The sequence below is a fragment of the Panulirus ornatus genome, chromosome 37 (assembly GCF_036320965.1).
Source record: "Panulirus ornatus isolate Po-2019 chromosome 37, ASM3632096v1, whole genome shotgun sequence".
Taxonomy (NCBI): Eukaryota; Metazoa; Arthropoda; class Malacostraca; order Decapoda; family Palinuridae; genus Panulirus; species Panulirus ornatus.
Window position 1 is genome coordinate 27,895,748 of NC_092260.1, and position 21,251 is coordinate 27,916,998.

Sequence of the window (21,251 nt, forward strand, 5' to 3'; positions counted from 1 at the left end):
TCCCACCAAATGCAACATGAAATTCAGCATGATTACTCTTTTCGAAGAGCCTTATGCAATGGTTAATATTCGCGAGTGAAAATCCTTGTATCTCTGAGTGCATGATCACTCCGTCGTGGCATCAGTGTGCAATCACTCTAGTGTGGCTTCGAAAAGCAATCAGTGTGTCAAGGTTCAACAACACTGCAATCACTCGGTTGTGGTGCCAGAGTGCAATTACTCTCGTGGTTCGAGAGTTGTGGTTCCAGAGTGAAATTACTCTGTTGTGGCTCCATAGAGCAATTACAGTGTTGTGGCTCCATAGAGCAATTACAGTGTTGTGGCTCCATAGAGCAATTACAGTGTTGTGGATGCAATCACTCTGTTGTGGCTCCACAGAGCAATTACAGTGTTGTGGCTCCATAGAGCAATTACAGTGTTGTGGCTCCATAGAGCAATCACTCTGTTGTGGCTCCACAGAGCAATTACAGTGTTGTGGATGCAATCACTCTGTTGTGGCTCCAGCGAGGGGCAAAAAGTTCTGGGCTAACGTGATGAGCTGCGAGGGACTTGTTTTCCACGTCAGGTTCGCCACAGTCTGGCAAGTGGGTTATTTCTGAGGGGGTCACCACAACACACCCTCCTCCTTGCTGGTGTTCACTTTATCTTTGTAGTGACGTGGTTAACTGTGTTGACGTGGTTAACTGCGCTGATGTGGTTAACTGTGTTGACGTGGTTAACTGCGCTGATGTGGTTAACTGTGCTGATGTGGTTAACTGTGTTGACGTGGTTAACTGTGTTGACGTGGCTAACTGCGCTGATGTGGTTAACTGTGTTGGCGTGGTTAACTGCGCTGATGCGGTTAACTGTGTTGGCGTGGTTAACTGCGCAGACGTGGTTACCTGTGCTGAAGGTGGTTGATTACACTGACGTAGTTAACTCTGTCCTGACGTGTTCGATTGTACTGACGTAGGTAAATGTACTGATGACATCACAATCACCAACACCAATGCCACACAAGACCCAAACGCCCTCAGAACACTTGGTTAATTGTACTGATGTAGCGAAGTGGCCTGACGTGATTACGTTATGAAAATGATGGAATGTAAATATTTATGAGTTGGCCTTGCGTTGTAGTGGTGTCTGTCTGTCTGTCTGTCTGTCAGCGTCTGTGGAAGTAACGCTACATCGCGAGATCGATCCCGTGTCCTCCCGCATGCCATGGCGGTGTTATAGCCGCCATACCACCATAATTGTTCCCCCTGACTCTCGAGTTTTCCGAGGCGTTGTTCCTAAATTGACGTGAACCACTGCTGATGTGAGCCATCTGGGACCCCTCACCTCTCTCCCTCCCTCCCACCATGTAAATGTCCCTTCCATCAACTCCCACATCATGGGACAATTCCCCCACAAATCTACGCCAGCCTGGCATCCCCCCTGTACACAGGTGTGAGACCTGGAAATCAGTGACAGAAAATCATCCCGAGGTCTCCTCCTCCTCCTCCTCCCTCGAGCGCTGTTGCGTGTGGCATGACCGATCGCTGCGTCAGCCAAATTGACCAATCATGTCTCTCAAAATAGACGGTGACGTTTAAACCCGAGCAAGATACAGACATCCCGTCATTTCATGACTTCATATATATATATATATATATATATATATATATATATATATATATATATATATATATATATATATATATATATACATGACGGTAGCTGTCCTTCCTACACTGGCTTTTCATTAGCGTCTAGATAACAAAACAGTGCTTGAGGCTTCGTCACTCGTCCAGCCTGCAGCCCATCAGGGTTCGACACCAGGTGGTACGTCGTTCGAGGCTCAAGACGCCGTGGACCGAGGCATGCGTCGAAGTGTGTGTGTACTCTAGTAAAGACACCTCCCCCTCATGCCACGCTCACGCATCTCTTCACCTGTGTTAATTGTTTCCCTAATATCAGGCCAGGTTGTGCACGCGCGTGCGTTGCTCTAACACACGTAGGCTCAGCCCGGGGAGGAATAGGAGCACAGAGCAACAAGGACAAGACATGGAGGTTCTGATAGACCTCGCTGCTCCAACCTCAAGGAAACAAAGATTACACCCGGTTGGTCTGAATGGCCTGTGACGTCACACACACACACACACACACACACACACACACACACACACACACGTCACCGGCTGACATTCGACCTACATTCATGACATTAGCAGATACCACGATTCCATTTTCTTTCTGGCATCATTTTCCCGATAATGTCTTGATTTGGATTCCTATAATTTTTCCTATTCTTCGCGAACCGCCATAAGGTTACGGTGGGAAAAGGAAGCGAGGAGAGTAATATACAGAATATGAGAATTAGTAAGATGCGCTTCCTATAGAGGACAGGTACAATACGAGGAGGCACCGGTCACGGCCACTGAGAGGCACCGGTCACGGCTACTGGTGCCTCTGTCAGGGTGTAGCAGGAGAACCGATTAGGGCCACGGGTCAGGGTCGACCCCCCAAAAGATAATGTCCCACAAGGAAATGAGAGGATGAAGACCCAGACATGTGATCCTTCGGTGATGCACACGCTGCTGAAGGCAGGACCTCGCGTCGCATTTCCTCCTCTTACATCTCTCTCCCGTCTGAGTGACCTCCAGGAGACGTGAGGAGCGAGGACTTTGACGGGGTAAGTGCGAGTGTGATGCACGCTACGCCCAGCCATCATACGGGTTAATATGAGATCACCTGTGACAACCGTAGATCTGGATCAAGATCAGCTGCTGAGAGAGAGAGAGAGAGAGAGAGAGAGAGAGAGAGAGAGAGAGAGAGAGAGAGAGAGAGAGAGAGAGAGAGGAGGGAGGGAGGGAGAGAGAGAGACCATTGCACCGATCACTCACAGTATCATATGACTGTCAGGCTGTCTCTACTGCTATAGGGCAGGCCCTGGGCAAGGCAGGGGAGGGTAGCAGGCACGTCCATCGTGGCCCAGCCTACTCGTCCCATGAACTCCCTGGCTTAACCACCCTGAGCCTGAGGACATGTCCCTTGGGTATGACGGCCAGATCCTTTGACCTTGACCCCTTAATGATCGTACTCGCGCGTCGTGGTGCTCAAAAGCGACAATGACAGAAGTGTCACCCTTCAACAACCTCCCCGACATCGACCCGCTAACTATCACCCTCAGTTAGCAACACCTGCTCCACTCAATACGCTTGATCCACGTAACATGCCAACTATACGCAACACACCCGCTCCAAGCGACAAATTTCTCCCACGCAATACGTCTACTCCACACAACGCACCTGTTCCACGCGACAAACTCAACGTGCACGCGACACACCTGCTTTAAGCAACGATCAATACACAGTTTGAATAAATATGAGACAATGTCTCTCAGGTTAGCGATGGTCAATAACTATTAGGGGCAATTAAGATCTTATCTCTCAGAATATAGAGCTAAAAGCTGGTTATTATAGATTTATTTCAACGAGTCATTATAATTTGCACATTGGGTGTTTTCCAAGAACCGTGCAACAAAGGTTTGCTAATGGAATGCTGAAGATTTTTTCTCGATTTTTTCTCGGAGTTGTGTAATGATCGCGTGCACAAGCCCTGTACATTGAATCGTTTAGATTTAAACACAACAGCGTTAGACTGTGATTTCTGGTATTCTTTTGTCTTCCACTGCATTTTTTGTAGAAAAATTAGACCTCTCTCTCTCACCTCTCTCGCTTTCAACGCCATAGACAAATCTAATCATTCTCTTTACATGCGGTTTCCCCTTTTGCCCAAAAGGCCCGCTCACCAAAGTGTGTATGTCCGACAGACGTCCCCCTGGAGTGACTACTGATTACAAAATACGTTCCCCTGGCGTGAGGGCTACACCATACGTCCCCCTGAGGTGACTACTGGCTACAGTGGCCCGGTATTGGCCCAGAGGCAGGAAGGTGGTGGGAGAAAAGCCCCAGGGCCACATACTGGTCATCAGTGTCTCTACCCTCGAAGGATAACAGGTTGAACACCTACCCGCTCTCACCGTCGTAAAACCTTTCGGTGGGTCGGTGCCTCTGCCACCAGTAGTCAGCCTACCACTACTAAGGACGACACTCACTCCTCTCACTCGTCTTTGCGCAAACTTGAGGTCGAACAATGACTCTCCACATCCGGGTATAGGGCGCTGCCAACTGCGCCTTGGGATTGCCGACAGCCATATCACAGTCAAGCACGCCATTTGCCATCGTCTTTCATGTTGGCCCCTAGCAGCCCCATTCCCCATCCTGGGTGATTTCCCCCCACCCGCCCACCGCTCCCTCATATAGATCAATCACTGATAAAAAGTGTCAATGGTCCTAACAGCCGTGACCCCTTCCTCTTAATTCCTAATGGTCAAACTTTCACGTCAGTAAAGCGATTTTAATCCCTCGCCGCGTGAGAGTTCAGGGAGCAGCTGTAGCGTCAGTGGCTCGACATCTGTGATTCCTTGAATTCTTTGGGACACAGGGTCGAGCTCTCTGTACGGGAGAGGTATTATACAAGGTCAAGATCTTGGGTCTGCTCACTTATTATGAAACCTCCAGCACAGGATACAGGTTCGACGCCTCGCTACGAGAAAAGCTGGGGTTTAGTAAGGGATGGAGAATTGAACTCTCTGTACGAGGAAGGTTCGAAGCTTCGTTATGGAGCCCCATCCTTCAGTGAGCATCTGCCTCTCCATTGATTACCGCGCTGGATGACGGCCGTGCGGAGGCTTCCCACAGTACCTGGGTGAGGTCACATCTCACATGACCAACACATACGTAACGTCACAACAGAAATAGAAGGGGAAACAGAGCGACCGTCAGGACGTCCACGAGCCGTTCACGTCCCGTTGGAACAAATGTCGGTGATTTCTTAATTCTTGAAGAAACAGAAACAATTTGTCTTTGTTTTTTTGATAGCAGCTCCCGGGCAGCCCTGCGGCAGAGAGGAACCTCTCCCTTTATATTGCAAGTCCAAGACGGGAGGCCCAGCCCACGAAGCCAGGTGGCACAGCGCCCACACAGTCCACGAGAACAAGATAATATTAATGACTAAACTTCTAAAGTTAGAAAAGTCTTGTATGCCAGTAAATGACAAACAACAGAACATTCGGCGATTTGTAGGAAAAAAGAAATAAGACTTAATGAGAAACACCAACTTCACACACCAGGAGGTCGGCTGTACAGAGAGCTATAGATCTCGACGATCCTGAATAAGCAAATCTGAATATTCTGCTTTAGTTAACCCGAAGAGTGAGCTGGACCCGACAGCAAGCCAAACTGCGCTTGACACACGCTCACACCTTCACCACACTTCTGTAATCAACACATCCCGCTCAGCTCCTCACACATCAACACATCCCGCTCAGCTCCTCACACACCAACACATCCCGCTCAGCTCCTCACACACCAACACATCCCACTCAGCTCCTCACACATCAACACATCCCACTCAGCTCCTCACACATCAATACATCCCACTCAGCTCCTCACACATCAACACATCGCACTCAGCTCCTCACACACCAACACATCCCACTCAGCTCCTCACACACCAACACATCCCGCTCAGCTCCTCACACACCAACACATCCCGCTCAGCTCCTCACACACCAACACATCCCACTCAGCTCCTCACATCACAGTTAACTTGAAATTCCGCTTGTGGCGCCTCGTGTGAGGTACGGCAACCCTGGGGACAGGGCCGTGTTCTGTCGTGTAGTCGAGGCTGTCGACTCTTTCCCCACGTCCTCCTCCTCCTCTCTCTCTCTCTCTCTCTCTCTCTCTCTCTCTCTCTCTCTCTCTCTCTCTCTCTCTCTCTCTCTCCCCGCCCCCTCACACCCACAAGCTTTCTCCCACACACAGACGTCGTCCCCAAAAAAAACCTTTACTGGCAGAAAAACAGATCACTGATCCGTAGAAAAACACGCTGTAATGATCGTCTCTTCGGCCAGCCAATCAAGACGCACCTGGTGCCCGCCATCATACTTTACGCCTGGGTTTTTGTGTCGTTCCCTTCCAACGACGATGCCACTATCCTACGGAGCTGCTACCCGACCGTGCCACTACTAACGGTGCCACTATCCGACGGAGCTACTACCCGACCGTGCCACTACTAACGGTGCCACTACCCGACGGTGCCACTACTAACGGTGCCACTACCCGATGGAGCTAATACCCGACCGTGTCACTACCCGACCGAGCTATCATCCGACCGTGCCACAACTAACGGTGCCAGTACCCGAGGGCGCCAGTGACCAAGAACACCATTAACTGAGGCCACCATCGACCAACGACTCCATTACTAACCAGTCTTGTTTCCAGTCCCGTCTGGTCAGGTCTTCCTCTGTATGAGGCAGCAGCTGCGCGAAGAACTTTCCTATGAGTAATGTTGAAGTGTTCAGGATTAGCATAACACCTGCTGTGTGTGGGGGTGTAGTAGAAAACATAGGAGTGAGTGTAGGTAGAGCGAGAAAGCTTAATCTAACACTAGCGTAGCGGGGAGAAAAGCAGACAGTCTCGTAGGACAGAGGGAAAAAGTATCGTGGAAAAAAGAGACAGTAGAGTCAGAGTGTGTAGGTGTAATGGAGAGTTACGAATGCCCACGAAGGTGCGACCCCCTCAGTAGGATGGCCAGACCTTTGACCTGACCCGTGAAGATCAGGTCAAAGGCCTATCAATTATACCCCGAGGGTCGGTCGTCCTCGTCGTGCTAAAACGACTGTACTCTCGTGATTAAGGGTCGTACCGTCTTGTCGTGCTGGGACCCTGTCGACATCACGTATAATGACGTTCGCATTACGTCACTAGGGAGTCCTTTCTATTGAATGGCGTCATAGACTGGCCCACCATTCAATATATGACGTCATCCCCTGTGTCACCGTTCAACTGGGTCTTTGGCCGAGCCCCGTCATCCAGCGAATCAATACGCAGGGAACAAGGCTCTGTCAAACCACAGGACATAAAACACATCAACTTACATTACACACCATAAACCCCCCGCCTACACCCCCTTTATAACGACCAAAAAACGACCTTACTGCGGTAATTAGCACGCAGGGACGCAAGACCTGGACCTTTACATACGACAAGGAAGGATAATGTGTGTCTCCTGCTTGAATAATTGATAAGAATAACCCCCCTCCCCCCCAACACACACACACACACACACACACACACACACACACACACACACACGCACGCACACACACACACACACACACACACACACACACACACACACACACACACACACACACACACACACACACACACACACACACAACTCTACGGGGGTTGTGTTACATGTCGTGGTCCCCACCGTACGTGCACAACACCTGAGGTGGTGGCCCTCACAACACCTGCCGGGGGCATGTATGGTCTCACACCCGAGAGAGAGAGAGAGAGAGAGAGAGAGAGAGAGAGAGAGAGAGAGAGAGAGAGAGAGAGAGTGTGTGTGTAGAGGTGGAGGGAGGGCGGACGGTCACCCCACCTGCCATAGGGGTTATCACGGCGCCTCGCACTCCACAACCTTTACCTCACTCCTCAGTTGAGAGGTCAGCTCTGTGCTCACAGGTTCCTCCCTCCCCTCTCCCCAAGGACCACGGGCGCCCTCATTTATAAATTCCACCGCTTGCGTTAAATACCAGCGCCTCTTCCCCTGTCCTGACTTATATCTTTGATGTTTCTCCATTGCGTGTTGTTCGTAGAAATGGTTGGATGAACTAGTGACGTCAGAGGGTGGCTGTACACTAGTTCTGGTCGACCACTGACAATCGTCCGTCGTGGTGACGTCACACTATCGTCACGATATAGGGAGAAAGCAGAGTCCCATTGGTTGTCGTCATCGACAACACGGGGAATTCCGTGCTAGTGACGTCAAAACACTGATGACGTGTAAAATGACATATATATGACGTCTGGCTGATCGTTAGCCTTTATATATATATATATATATATATATATATATATATATATATATATATATATATATATATATATATATATATATATATAACTTGAAGTTAATGGTCTCCCATTTTCTCTCAAAGAAAATCAGTCGCTGAAATTCTCGTCTAATGTGGTTCTCAGGCCACCATGAGACACGGTGATGAAAACACCTTTTGTCTCAAGCGTTAGTAAGGTTCGTCGCCTCGGGCGGGGTGCAAACACAGGCCCGTAAGTCGACCCCAGACACAGAGTGGGGAGGGAGGACCTCACAATTCTCTGGGGGTGGTGCGGTTCCTCCCACTACACCTTGATACGCCCTAAAAAAGACAGAGAACTTATTCACGGGTTCTCAGGACGACATTTTGCCAAAATGCTGGGCTGACGCGTAGCGACCACTGAAGGAAAATCTAGAGTTATGAAGAACGAGTCGTGTGAATATGGAAGAAACGAGGTCAAGGATCATGAAAAGAGGCTAAGGATCATGAAAAGAGGTCAAGGGTCATGAAAAGAGGTCAAGGGTCATGAAAAGAGGCAAGGGTCATGAAAATAACAAGTCATCACTTTGACTTGTGAGATCCTCTTATCAATGCACTATTTCAAACCAGTGTGAGGCACGACGGTACGACCCTGGAGCAGGCTGGTACGAACCTTGGGTATGATTTGCTTGGCCTTTAACTTGACCCTGAACGGACATCTTTATACACCAAGCATCAGAGTGTGGGGCAGCAGGCATCAAAACTAGACTTGGTCCATTCCATTATCCCAGTCAAGTTCAGACTGTGGGAATGACTTTCATTTATGAGGGTACTGAACGAGGCTGGACGGCTGGAAAACATGTCCTACATCATCCACGGGTCTGACCACCTCTCTGTCGAAGATCAGAACTAAATGGAACGATTGAGATCACTCGACTGTCACTGTCTCAAGTCCCACGTCGCAACTGCTCGTGCGTTAACGAGGAATGAGAGTTTTACACTCCGAACCGCGTCTCTTAACGTTATAAGTACGTACACATGGTAAAAAAAGAATCTTACCACTTTTTGTGCGAAACAATACAACACACCGGACGAAGGACTTGGAAAAATGCCCCAATATTGGTCTGACCTCACACTGGCAGCCCTGATTTCATGATATTGTAATATTTCGATCACTAGCAACAATTTCTCTTTTTCATTTGCCATAATAAATGTTATACTGATTTCATATTTCGATAGAAATAACTATAAATTGGGACTATCATATTTATCATCTCTCTCTCTCTCTCTCTCTCTCTCTCTCTCTCTCTCTCTCTCTCTCTCTCCACACCAGCTGTTTCTCCCTCCCTACACCTCCCCGCCTGACTTTCCCTCCCTCCCTGCTCCCCCACACGCCCGATATATCCACAGATCCTACAACCATCCCAACACATTTCACTCCTGATCCTTCCACTTTGGTGTGCGTAAACTTTTCACGATTGTTTTCCCATTTTTGTTTTCATCATTACCAAAGTGATCGTTTATGTGACAAAAGATCTAGACTGCACTCTAGAATCTAGATTGTGTTTCGTACTTTGTACTGGTATCTAGAGCACAAAGCCAAGTGTCTAGTGTCTATCTAGTGATGTAGTTCTTCTGGGATATTCCGTCTCACATTAATCATACTTGGCGTCGTGCCCTTACCCTGAAGTGTCACTCTACTTCAACCGTGCAACGCAACTTATCCTCAAACACTTTCTCCTCTTCAGTCGTTTTTTTGATTCAGTTGTTAAACTGAAGAAAATAACTCCACTGCATTTTATCAGCGGCACCTCATGATGACCTGACCAATTAAGCCAGCTTAACCTCAAGTCATTTGCGAACCGGATTACTGAAAAACGCCCAAAATAGCCTTCAGCGAGTCCAATTCGTTTGCAGATCCGGTTCGTTTGTGCGAGACAGGCTAAAGGCGATTACAACAAACATGAAATTGTGTGCATAGAGACAGTTCATTTGCTTACTTGTTGATTGTCTGTTGTGCGTTCTCTAACATGGAATTACCTGTTATATAATCTATTTTCTTACCCGTGGACGCTAAATGCAAGTGGCAGATATAGATAAGCCCTAGATAACAGGTTGTCCTCAACTGATCATGTAAGAATTTACTAATTTGGCCTCACCCTGAGCAAAGAGTCTGCTTTCAGGACGTAGGTGGTGGCCATGCCTCTTGGCTGTCAGTGAGCAATAATTGTAGCAGGACCTCCTCCAGCCATCACGGCCTTCGACAATGCCCAAGAACTACGCCATATAAGTAACCCACGAGACCCAAGCTTCGGCCAGTGTTAGCAGTTTATCACATAATTTTAGTCTGTTGGAAATGGCCTCAAATTTGGTCGCAGGTCTGACGAAAGGGAAGGTTCAAGAGACTGAGTATAGGTCAAGGAGAGGTTCAGCAGAGGGAGCAGGAGGCCTGAAGATGGTTAGGTCTCTTATTGTACAGGGATAACAGGATAATGTCGTGAGAACATTGTAGACGGACGTAGTGTGCGTTGCAGGTGCAATGCATTGTGACGCGGCAGCGTACACAGAGGTTGTAACAGTAGCATGCGTTATCACACAGACTCCTCAGTGTTGTGGGGGCACTGAGGAGTCATGGAGTGTCTGTGGTCACTGGTACAGCAGTAGATGATGCTGCGGGACCAGATGATCGAGGGGTGTGCACAGCGGAGGTCGCGAGAGACCAGTAGCGTTCCCAAGGGAGCGGAGGATGATGGTCTTGTGCAACTGACAGACGTCCTATAAGTGTGACAGTGACTGTAAATGAGAGCACATGGTGCAGCTACCTTACTACAGTTGTAGTGAGGTTGGGGAGGTTGGTTCTGGAAACAGAGGTCTTGAGTTTCGTTCATCTGAATATCGACGTTGCTGACGGGCGAGACAGCATTACATTTAAGTACGATGATTAGATGGTAGGACACGACCAATGCAACAGGCCGACTTACCATTTAACCAGCTACTACTATGACAGGACCACCTACCACTTGACCACGTACTACTATGAGAGGGTCAAGTTTCATACGAGCAAAGAGTACTGCACTGTGTGCCCATAACATCATACATGAACAGGTAATGTAGTACTGACGAAGGTATAGTCGAACTCACCGTAACATAGTCGTAGTCCTGCTCAGTGTCGAAGTGGAGGAAGGCGGCGGTGAGGACGTGGGCAGCGGGCGCCCTCAGGATCCACGTGCACTTGACGGCTGTCGGGTAGAACTGGTAGCTCTGCCAGGCTCCCGTGGTCGGGTCCCAGTTAACCTCGGGGAAGGCCAGGTGGCCGCTGCTGTTGGCCGCAGTCAGGTACTGGGGCGTCCCCTCGCACTCTGCCGGGTCAACAAGGTCAAGGGTCAGATTAAGCGTGCTCATGGGTCATCATGATAGGTCATAGTGATTGTTAACGATAGAATGAATGATAATAAGGTCATGGTGACACACTAACAGAAGGCGTTCTTCGTCTCCTCTCATGGTCGAGTATTTTTGGCACAAGAAAATCAAGGTCGGGAGGAAGATAAAAATCCTCCCCTCCCGTATTATCAACATCTAAAAGTAGGAAGAGAAGAAGGAAACAAAGGATTTTCCACGAAGGTTCAGCCATCAGCTCCTGACGGTAAGACGTGGCGAGGCAAGCAGGTGTGAGAAGATGATCAAACAACGGTGTTATGGAGTGATTGTGTTGGTGAACAAATGAACACAGAACGGTATTCCAGCACTCGTTGGTAACCAACAGTGATGGACATGGAGATCATCAACAGTGCAACTAGACTGACAGTGAAAGACATGGAGAAGAACAGTGATGAACGAGTCACCTCGGCCGGGGGCGAGTGTGTACAGTCTCGCGATATGATTAGATGCTGATGTAATTAGCAGCAGGTAAACTTCGTTAATTACATCCTCTCACCTCTGCTACCTCTTCCAACAGCTTCAGTCTAGGTGACAAACAGGGCAGTGCTACCCGGGTCAGAGAGAGAGAGAGAGAGAGAGAGAGAGAGAGAGAGAGAGAGAGAGAGAGAGAGAGAGAGAGAGAATAACTGGTGTATTATCAGCCTGATGATACTCACGCCCCTGGACACATCCGGTGAGGCTCAGGAGGAGGGCCGCGGTCACTACCACCCTCCACGTCACGCTCTTCTCCACCAGCTTCATGTTGGCCAACACTCCGCGCCCGTCCGGCGCCCCACGCTCGTCCAACGCCCTCCGATCGCCCACTGCTGTCCGGGGGCACCCCGCTGGCCGACTGTGGTATGTGTACTGTCCTCCTGCCGTGGCCTCACGGACTCTCCTCGAGGCCAAGCATGATGCTTCGACTATTCCGCCAGAGGGTGACCTCATTCCAACACAAGGTTCACTTTCCTATAAGTTTCATGAATATTTTAGTCGTGTCACGTCTGTCTTTGATCTGCTGGCTGGCTGGCTGGTCGGCAGGGCAGTTCCTGTCTTGATGAGCAAGTCTCTCTCGTTCGTCTGGATGGGAATCTTGCCTCGAAGTGAGTGTTCTCTGATCCGCACGGTTGTTGAGCTCAGCTCTGCTGGGAATAATGAATAACACATGAAGGATATTGTCTGATATTACTTAAAAGTGCTTCTCCGCACCACAATTTTTGCTCATGATCATTGATTGTACGATATGAAAATTAAATACACACACACACACACACACACACACACACACACACACACACACACACACACACATGGACTGTGAACAGTTCTTCGAGGGATGTTGGACCAGAACAACGAATGGACATAACGTGAAATTAAGAGAGGATCTTGTTTGAAAATAAGTGTAAAAAAAAAAAATACTTAAATAATCTAAGAGGCCAAAATGGATTAACGCGATTTGAGGAGCTTCTACAGGAACCATCTATCAGTCATTTCTGTAAAGCTTTGGCTTCAAGTTGCTTGATGGTTCCCAACCTGTGGCGTCCATGTATGATGTCGAAACGGACTGAAACGAGGAAACACAACATACGACCATCCACAACTCCGTTTGGAAAAGGTTCGATTCGTTTTCTAAATGTGAAGAGTTTACGAACAGACGACAGAGGGAGAAAACGAACGCAGTAGACGAGTTGAAGGTGAGCTAATGGGATGATAAGAGGGTCTTTGATGGTGACGAGCTAGCGTACTCTATTGAATTTCTTGAGCCATACTGGCGGGAGATGACAGTGTAGCATAGCGTCTTGACAACGAAGCAGTGGTTATCGAGAATATCAACACTGATTTTCTTGGGAGGAAGAGAGACAATAATGCCATAAGACCAAATCGTAGAACTCTAACGTCGTCTGCAAAGTGAGAGAGAACCATGTAAGACTACAAGATTTGTTATGGTCATTATAAAAACATTTGATGCTTCTGTATTTTCCCTCGTCAACTTGGATCAGGGGATCGCAGGAACACCATTAAAACAGGTCGACAACTACGGGGAGGGTGACCTCCAGCACCTTCCACCAGTTATAGATACTGCTGATGATGGAGTACCGCAAGGATCTGCATTAGGCCCCCTCACTCCTGTATAAATGATACTCTCAACTCATTTAACAGACCCTGCTGTTAACAACACAGTCTATTTTCTGTTCTCAGTCTGGCGATGGAGAAGTTCGAAGAAACCTCCTCTCACGACAGTGTCAAGCTCAAGGCTCTGGAAACTGCAGGCACAGTGCTCGAGGCTCTGGAAGTTGCAGGCACAGTGCTCAAGGCTCTGCAGGGTGAAGGCACTAAAAATTAGCTGCGGGCTACCAGTCACGCCATACAAGCCGGATTTAACAGTTTACACATATAACCAGTTCACTGTAACAGTTGATAACATGATTAACATGATAACGCTCAATCTATATTTCTACAAGAATTGCTCTTCTGAACCTCTATCGCCAGAGCTCAGATGAGAGAGGAATACATCGCCTGAAGTCTCTCTCTCTGTTCCTGTAAGTCTTTTCTAAAAAAGGAGTATTTAATCATGTTACTCGTCAGAATAAATTATTAAGTCGAATGCCCAGAGTAAACTTTCTAATGAAGGGATCGAGAAGTCATAATTAATCTAACTGATTAGAAGTTCCTATTGTCAATGGAAGTTTAATTAATTTCTTGCCTTTTTCACACAGGACGAAACAACACTGATGGTACTTTGGTCTCTCTCGTTTGGTATCGCTGAACGTCGTCTAACCCCACCTGTCTCTCCCTCTGAACTTCGTCTAACCTCACCTGTCTCTCCCCCTCTGAACGTCGTCTAACCTCACCTGTCTCTCCCCCTCTGAACGTCGTCTAACCTCACCTGTCTCTCCCCCTCTGAACGTCGTCTAACCTCACCTGTCTCTCCCCCTCTGAACGTCGTCTAACCTCACCTGTCTCTCCCCTCTGAACGTCGCCTAACCTCGCCTGTCTCTCCCCCTCTGAACGTCGCCTAACCTCACCTGTCTCTTCCCCTCTGAACGTCGTCTAACCTCACCTGTCTCTCCACTCTGAGCGTCGTCTAACTTCACCTGTCTCTCCCCCTCTGAATGTCGTCTCCCGAGCAACAGCAACGAGTGTGTAGCCTCATTATGATACTTCAGGAAGGAGCCAAACTAACGATCATTATCTATAAACAGCAGCATATAATATATATATATACACACATATATATATATATATATATATATATATATATATATATATATATATATATATATATATATATATATATATATATATATGTGTGTGTGTGTGTGTGTGTGTGTGTGTGTGTGTGTATATATATATATATATATATATATATATATATATATATATATATATATATATATATATATATATATATATATATATATATGAAAAGAGGAAATCCACAGAACTCCGGTATTCTATACTGACGAATGAACCGAGCGAAGGTAAGGGCTACAGAGCCTTGTTGATATCAAACATGAATGAACCGTGTCAGAGTAAGGGCTACAGGGCCTTACTAGTGCCATGTATTAATGAACCGAACAAATACTAAGGGCTAAAGAAACTTATTGCTATCGTTAATGAATGAACGGGGCAAAGGGGTGAGAGTGCTATCATCTGTGAATGAAGTGATTTCCATCAAGATGTAAACAATCTCGTCACAATGATTCAAGATTGAAGCAGACTACAACCTACACACACCACGCCCTACACACACACACACACCACGCCCTACACACACCACGCCCTACACACACACACACACCACACCCCCTACACACACCACATCACCACCACTAATCATCCATAAATCAACCACCTTCCAGTAAGAACTATAACTCGTCCTTTTCTACACTTATAAAAAGTACCTTAATTATTGACGTGTAGATTCGTATCACACAACACACACACACACACACACACACACACACACAAGAATCATGTATGTAGGACCAGAAATACATCATCTCTACATTTAGATTTGTGACTGGAACAATACAAAGGAAGTTAGTGAAGGTATAAGCCACAGGCCCCCTTCCACAAGCACCCCTTCCATAACCATGGAACAAGCCACCAGCCTACCTGCTAGTAAGTGCGACAAGGGTTTGACATTAAGAAGAACCAGCGCGTAACACTCGCCACGGGAAGGTCTAGAGCTAAATATAATGAGTCATTTTATCAGATGTAGTGTGTGTGTGTGTGTGTGTGTGTGTGTGTGTGTGTGTGTGTGTGTGTGTGTGTGTGTGTGTGTGTGTGTGTGTGTGCTACATACAGAGAGGGAGAGAGAGAGAGAGAGATATTTATTCAGGCCGCGTCCTTCAGACCCGCCAATTCCTCTCCCTCGCACACCCGCCCTACCCAGCCTGGGTGACGCACGCACTGTGTCCTACACCCACAAATCGTATGCAGATCAGGTCAACAGGATTCACCCAGGTGTCTGGTGTTTCCCCGAGGCCTTATGGAGGGGGTTACGTAGGAGGGAGGCTCGACCCCTTCCACAACCCTCTGCGGGAGACCAGCAGATCTCCCAGGTGTGGCCACCGCCTCGCTAAGACCGCCTCCCTACCACTACCCTGACGCCCGCCCCTCTCCCCCATCACTAATTACCGCTAATTAACGAGAACTTGGACACGGCAATTATACTCCAGCTCGAGAACCACCCGAGCGGATCGTGATAATAGTGACCCAACAGTGACGTCTTTTGAAGCTCTGAGGACGGCTGAGGGCTTGGTCCGGGCAACGTCGCTGCCGCCCGCCGCCCTCACTCGCTCCCTCACTCCCTGCCTCCTTCACCAAAGAGCGGCGGTGGCGGCTCCTCCCCCACTCTCTCGCCTGGCCGGGTATCTAATTCCTTTGATTCCGCAAACTACTTCCGTCATGGGTAACACACCTGAGCAAACACACACACACACACACACACACACACACACACACGTACACACACACACACACACACACACACACACACACACACACACACACACACACAAGCTCTATAGGTATGCAAATGACACATGTTGGAGCGTTTAAAGTTTTACAGTTATTGGAAACGTCATTCGATACAGTTGCTGTGACAGCCAAAGCTTTGCAGGACGGCAGCAGCGCCTTGCGTGTGACGTTCAGAAAATAGAATCGTGACAGTGTACGCCTTTTTACGACCCTTGGGACGCTAGTAAGCCACTCACCCCCACTTCCCCAAATTCCCCTTTATGGTAACTGGTAGTTGGCATTGTACACGACTGGGTTGTGATTGGAGGCCCGGTTAACAGTGAATGGAGAGAGCCAATCCACCTCAAACATCACTAAACTTTCAGTGACACTAAGCTGGAACGAACTGCACGCCCACTCGCCGTTCCTGACCTACATCGCTTCCTCAAACTTGACCTCTGTCGACAGATGTCAAAAGACCATTCTGCCAGGTGCCAGCTAGGGTACACAGGGGAGGGGCGGCCACTTTCGTGCTAAGTTTCGTGATGGTGTTGGCTGGGCTTACGAATCCATCCTCACAACACCACGGTGGATCTGCGCTACACACATCCCTACGAAGACGTGAGACATATTATCCGCACGAATAGTTCACACATACATCGTCACGAAGACTTACGCAAAATAATGAGAAAAATTTACGCAAGACCTCACGCCTGCAAGATAGTGGGAAGCAGATGAGTCAAACAATAAAGACCAACCACACGAGGATGAACCGTTATCATGATACCTTCTCCTCCTCCTTTCCTCGCCCACCGAAATTGAAGATTTTTTTTTCCTTCTTTCGTCGCTCTTCAGACATCTAACGGAACTCTGTTTCATTCCTTCATTCTTTTCTGACACTCGGCTTTCTTTTCATTCGAGATGGCCATCAGTGGGGCATGTTTTGCTCGCGCCGTCCTGGTTAACTTTTCAAAGAAGAAATACAAAATTTACCTCACGGGTTCATTACCCAAATCTTATTTCACGGAATAGAGTCATACGAAGCTCCGACAGTATGCGTATAACATCTTTATGTGAAAACTTAAAGCCAAAGATAATGTTTAAAAAAAAAAAAAGTCGCGTAAAAACTCAAGAATTTGCGCAAAAAAAAAGATAATTCTTTCTTGAATGTATTTGGTAAACACATCTCATGCCTCCGTACGGTGTGTATTCTTTCGCAAGGATACGGCAACAGCAAGAATCATTTAGACTACTACAACACTACCATTGTTAAGACAGGAGACACTAGGCTCAGCCAAACGCCCACTGTTCTGAGTATCAGAGCCAACAGGAGCCCAGTTGCACAAGACTGTGATGGAGGAAACTCGACTCCAACTTTGCGCGAGGTTCTTCGTCAGGATAAGCCGGAGGATCAGGATGGGAGAGGCCCTCCCTCCCAGACACAGCCCGCTCTTGCACCTACCTTCTGCGGGAGGTACCCAGCAGTGCTTGGTACAGTGGAAATTCCCCTGGTACCTGGCTGGATGGCGACCGAGAGAGAGAGAGAGAGAGAGAGAGAGAGAGAGAGAGAGAGAGAGAGAGAGAGAGAGAGAGAGAGAGAGTTATCTCCTCGCCTACGGCCACAAGTAACGAGTTTTTGGCCCAGAAAAGTAAGACTAACGCGATGCGCCCACCACTTGATCAATGATACTGTTTCTCTCTGCTGCTGCTGTTAGACTCATTACGTCATGATCGGTTCTGGGTTCATCTACTGATGATGGACACTATCATCACCATCATGATCATCATCATCATCCCCATTATGATCATTATTACCATCATTATCACCGTCACCATCGTTACCACATGTGATCATCATGACAACCATACTGGCCTCTTGCATCATTATCATCTCTACCATCACTATCACGATATCATCACTATCACCCATATCCGTCACAATCATCACCATCACCCACACTAGACGCTTCTAGAGTCCGTCCATTCTGCTGCACGTGTACGCAAGAAGTAAACATCTGAACATACGAACATAAATGTATTTACGTACGCCAATCAGATTATAAAAAGTTGACGTGGTTAGTGAGTTAAGTAATTATTGTCATATCCGGTAAATGAAAAACTATTTGAATAACTATTTTTTTTAAATTCAAATATAAAAAAAGAGAACTTGTTTGTCTGGTGAATTTCGTAGGAAGTACCTGAAAACAAGTTACCCAAATAATTGTACGAGGGGAAGAGGGGAGGGTAGGGAGGAAGTGCACTGGTGGCTGCCTCCCACACCCTAACGTCTGCACCTCCTCAGCGGAGTCCAGACACAAGTAAACACATTGTATTTTCATCACCTGGACCTGCACGAGACGTGGATGTGGGAGGTGAATGTGCCCCACCCCCCCCCCCCCCCGGCCTCCCCCTTGCCATACTCTCTCTCTCTCTCTCTCTCTCTCTCTCTCTCTCTCTCTCTCTCTCTCTCTCTCTCTCTCTCTCTCTCTCTCACACACACACACACACACACGTGGTCTATCATACGTGCACGTCAACCCCATACACCAAGTGATCAGTTTTATACACATACGTAAGCTAAACATATCAGGGGATGTGGTCATCATGCTCCAACCTCACACACCCAGCGATGCTAACACATAGAAACACAATCAACACCACACCACTGGGTACACAATCAACACCACACCACTGAGTACACAATCAACACCAGACCACTGGGTACACAATCAACACCACACCACTAGGTACACAATCAACACCACACCACTAGGTACACAATCAACACCACACCACTGGGTACACAATCAACACCACACCACTGGGTACACAATCAACACCACACCACTAGGTACACAATTAACATCAGACCACTGGGTACACAATCAACACCACACCACTAGGTACACAATCAACACCACACCACTGGGTACACAATCAACACCACACCACTAGGTACACAATTAACATCAGACCACTGGGTACACAATCAACACCACACCACTGGGTACACAATCAACACCACACCACTGGGTACTTTATCTTAACACCACCGTGAAAGTAACGCCACAAATGCGTTTAAGAATAGGCTTTACAAACGTTCGTTCCAACTCCTAATTAAAAAGGTGTACGGGGCATTTGCCCTTAATTCCCATATCACCTGTACTCTCTCCACACTAACTCCCATGGTTCTGACCACTTCTGCCAACACAAACAGCCTCGATAACACCCAATGGTCTGTTGCCGTTCCCGTTCCTCTGTCATCCAGGATGGTGGTCATATTCAACAGTTGCTCGGGCTAAGCGGGGACAGATCAAAGCACCTGGGGTGTGTCTCCTAATTTCTTTTGATGGCGATGAAGCAAAGGGGTTACATCTCAAAAGAGTCAGACGATGAAGCAAAGAAAATGAAATGAAAGAAAACATAAACAGAGGAATTTTAAAGTTTGATAAAAACGTCTTTTGTAATGGTGGTATTGTGTTCCTTTGATGTGTTGGTGGGGAGTGTTGCTTTACGTAGTGTTTCCTCTGGTAGTGTTGCTTTACGTAGTGTTTCCTCTGGTAGTGTGTTCTTAGATCTAGAAATACGTATTGTTTGCCAAAGTGTTTGGTTGAGGATGCTTTGTCTTAACCTTTATGCGAAAATCTTATAAAAATAACCATGATCAGAGCCTAGCCAGTTATAATTCATTATCATACGACTGTTCGTGCCTGACGAACCGGGCAATGGGGACGAGTGGTGAGTTGCAGGATGGTTTGCGTAGGAGGGGTCTACTGAGCGAGAGATGACAGCGACAAAAATGCTGAGGTGGGAGTGTAATGGGGGGGAAAATGGTTCTATTGTGTGGAGGGAGGGAGGATCAGCGGTTATATTTGCTCAGCAGCCGGTGATTGTTCTGCGTGCTCTCGTATGTAATCTCATATTAGCTTCAGAAAGAGTGGATGATGGCCAGTAGGTGTGAGGTGTAGAGTAGGCTGCAGCGGAAGCATTGTTGGCGGAGGAAACTGAGCGATTCTTTCCCTTCAAATAGTACAAGCCACACGCTTTGACAAAACCCTCTCACCATCAACAAAGATCATACAACAACAAGTCCAGACTCTAAATAACACCATTACCTGCCTAGTTACTTTTAAGGAGACAACAAACTAGCACATCATTACACACACACACACACACACACACACACACACACGTTATATTTAGACTGTAGTAAATATTCTCATGTGACGAGAAAGGCCTGCGGTTGTTTCTTTGTAACGCACTGCCTTTTATACTAACCCGGCCCAAACGGTGCCAGGAATGTGTAAAGAAAGCCCCCGGGATTTGTGAATGAGTTCTGACTCTTGACACAGAAAATAAAAGCGAAAGAAGCAAGGTGGTCGGGGGAGGGGGGTTTAACTAGTAATGGTCCGTGATAGAGGTTCAGTCAGATCGTCTGCACAAATGGTTTGCAGGCATTGGGGTCTGGGCGTCTTGCATGACGGCTGAAGAGACACTGGCGCTAATGATATCCTAAAAGGATCGTTTGGTACCCTCGTGTACGATCCGTTATCGTTGAGATGAAAATCCTTCGTTAGTTTATGCACGTTAACATAGGAGTCCCTGCCTCTCTGACCTTCCTAGTCCACTGCTGTGATGTCAGCGTGTCTGTGTGTCAGCCAGCAATCCCATAACCACAGTTCACAGCGTCACTGAGCGTCAGCCAGAATACCCCACATCCATAGTTGACAGACCACAATTCTTCAAATCGACCGTCCTGCTTAATGGCTCATCAGATGACTTTTCTTAAGGTCTGCCTTGACCATCCCCGTCATTAGAAACACAAACACCTCTCCATCCCGGGAACATTATCACCCTAGAGTTCTATGAAGTTTCCTACCCCAGAACATTCTTCCTAGACACCCCTGAACCTCCATCCCCCAGCATATCCCCCGACAGGATCCCTTGAACCCTCCTCCTC

The 21,251-nt window shown here is 47.6% G+C and overlaps 1 protein-coding gene across 4 annotated transcripts in view; it reads right to left on the minus strand.

Annotated features, from left to right (window-relative positions):
* LOC139760641 (uncharacterized) overlaps positions 1-21,251 on the minus strand; it is a 137,200-nt gene that overhangs the window by 108,588 nt on the left and 7,361 nt on the right. For 3 of the 4 annotated variants that reach the window (XM_071684064.1, XM_071684063.1, XM_071684061.1), the window contains exons 2-3: positions 12,004-12,468; positions 11,051-11,268 (exon numbers count right to left, since the gene is read on the minus strand). In XM_071684064.1, the coding sequence (XP_071540165.1) occupies positions 11,051-11,268; positions 12,004-12,274 (489 nt within the window). In that variant the 5' untranslated portion in view covers positions 12,275-12,468. Of the gene's footprint in view, positions 1-11,050; positions 11,269-12,003; positions 12,472-21,251 lie in introns of all 4 variants that reach the window. The other variant, XM_071684062.1, reaches the window with a different exon arrangement.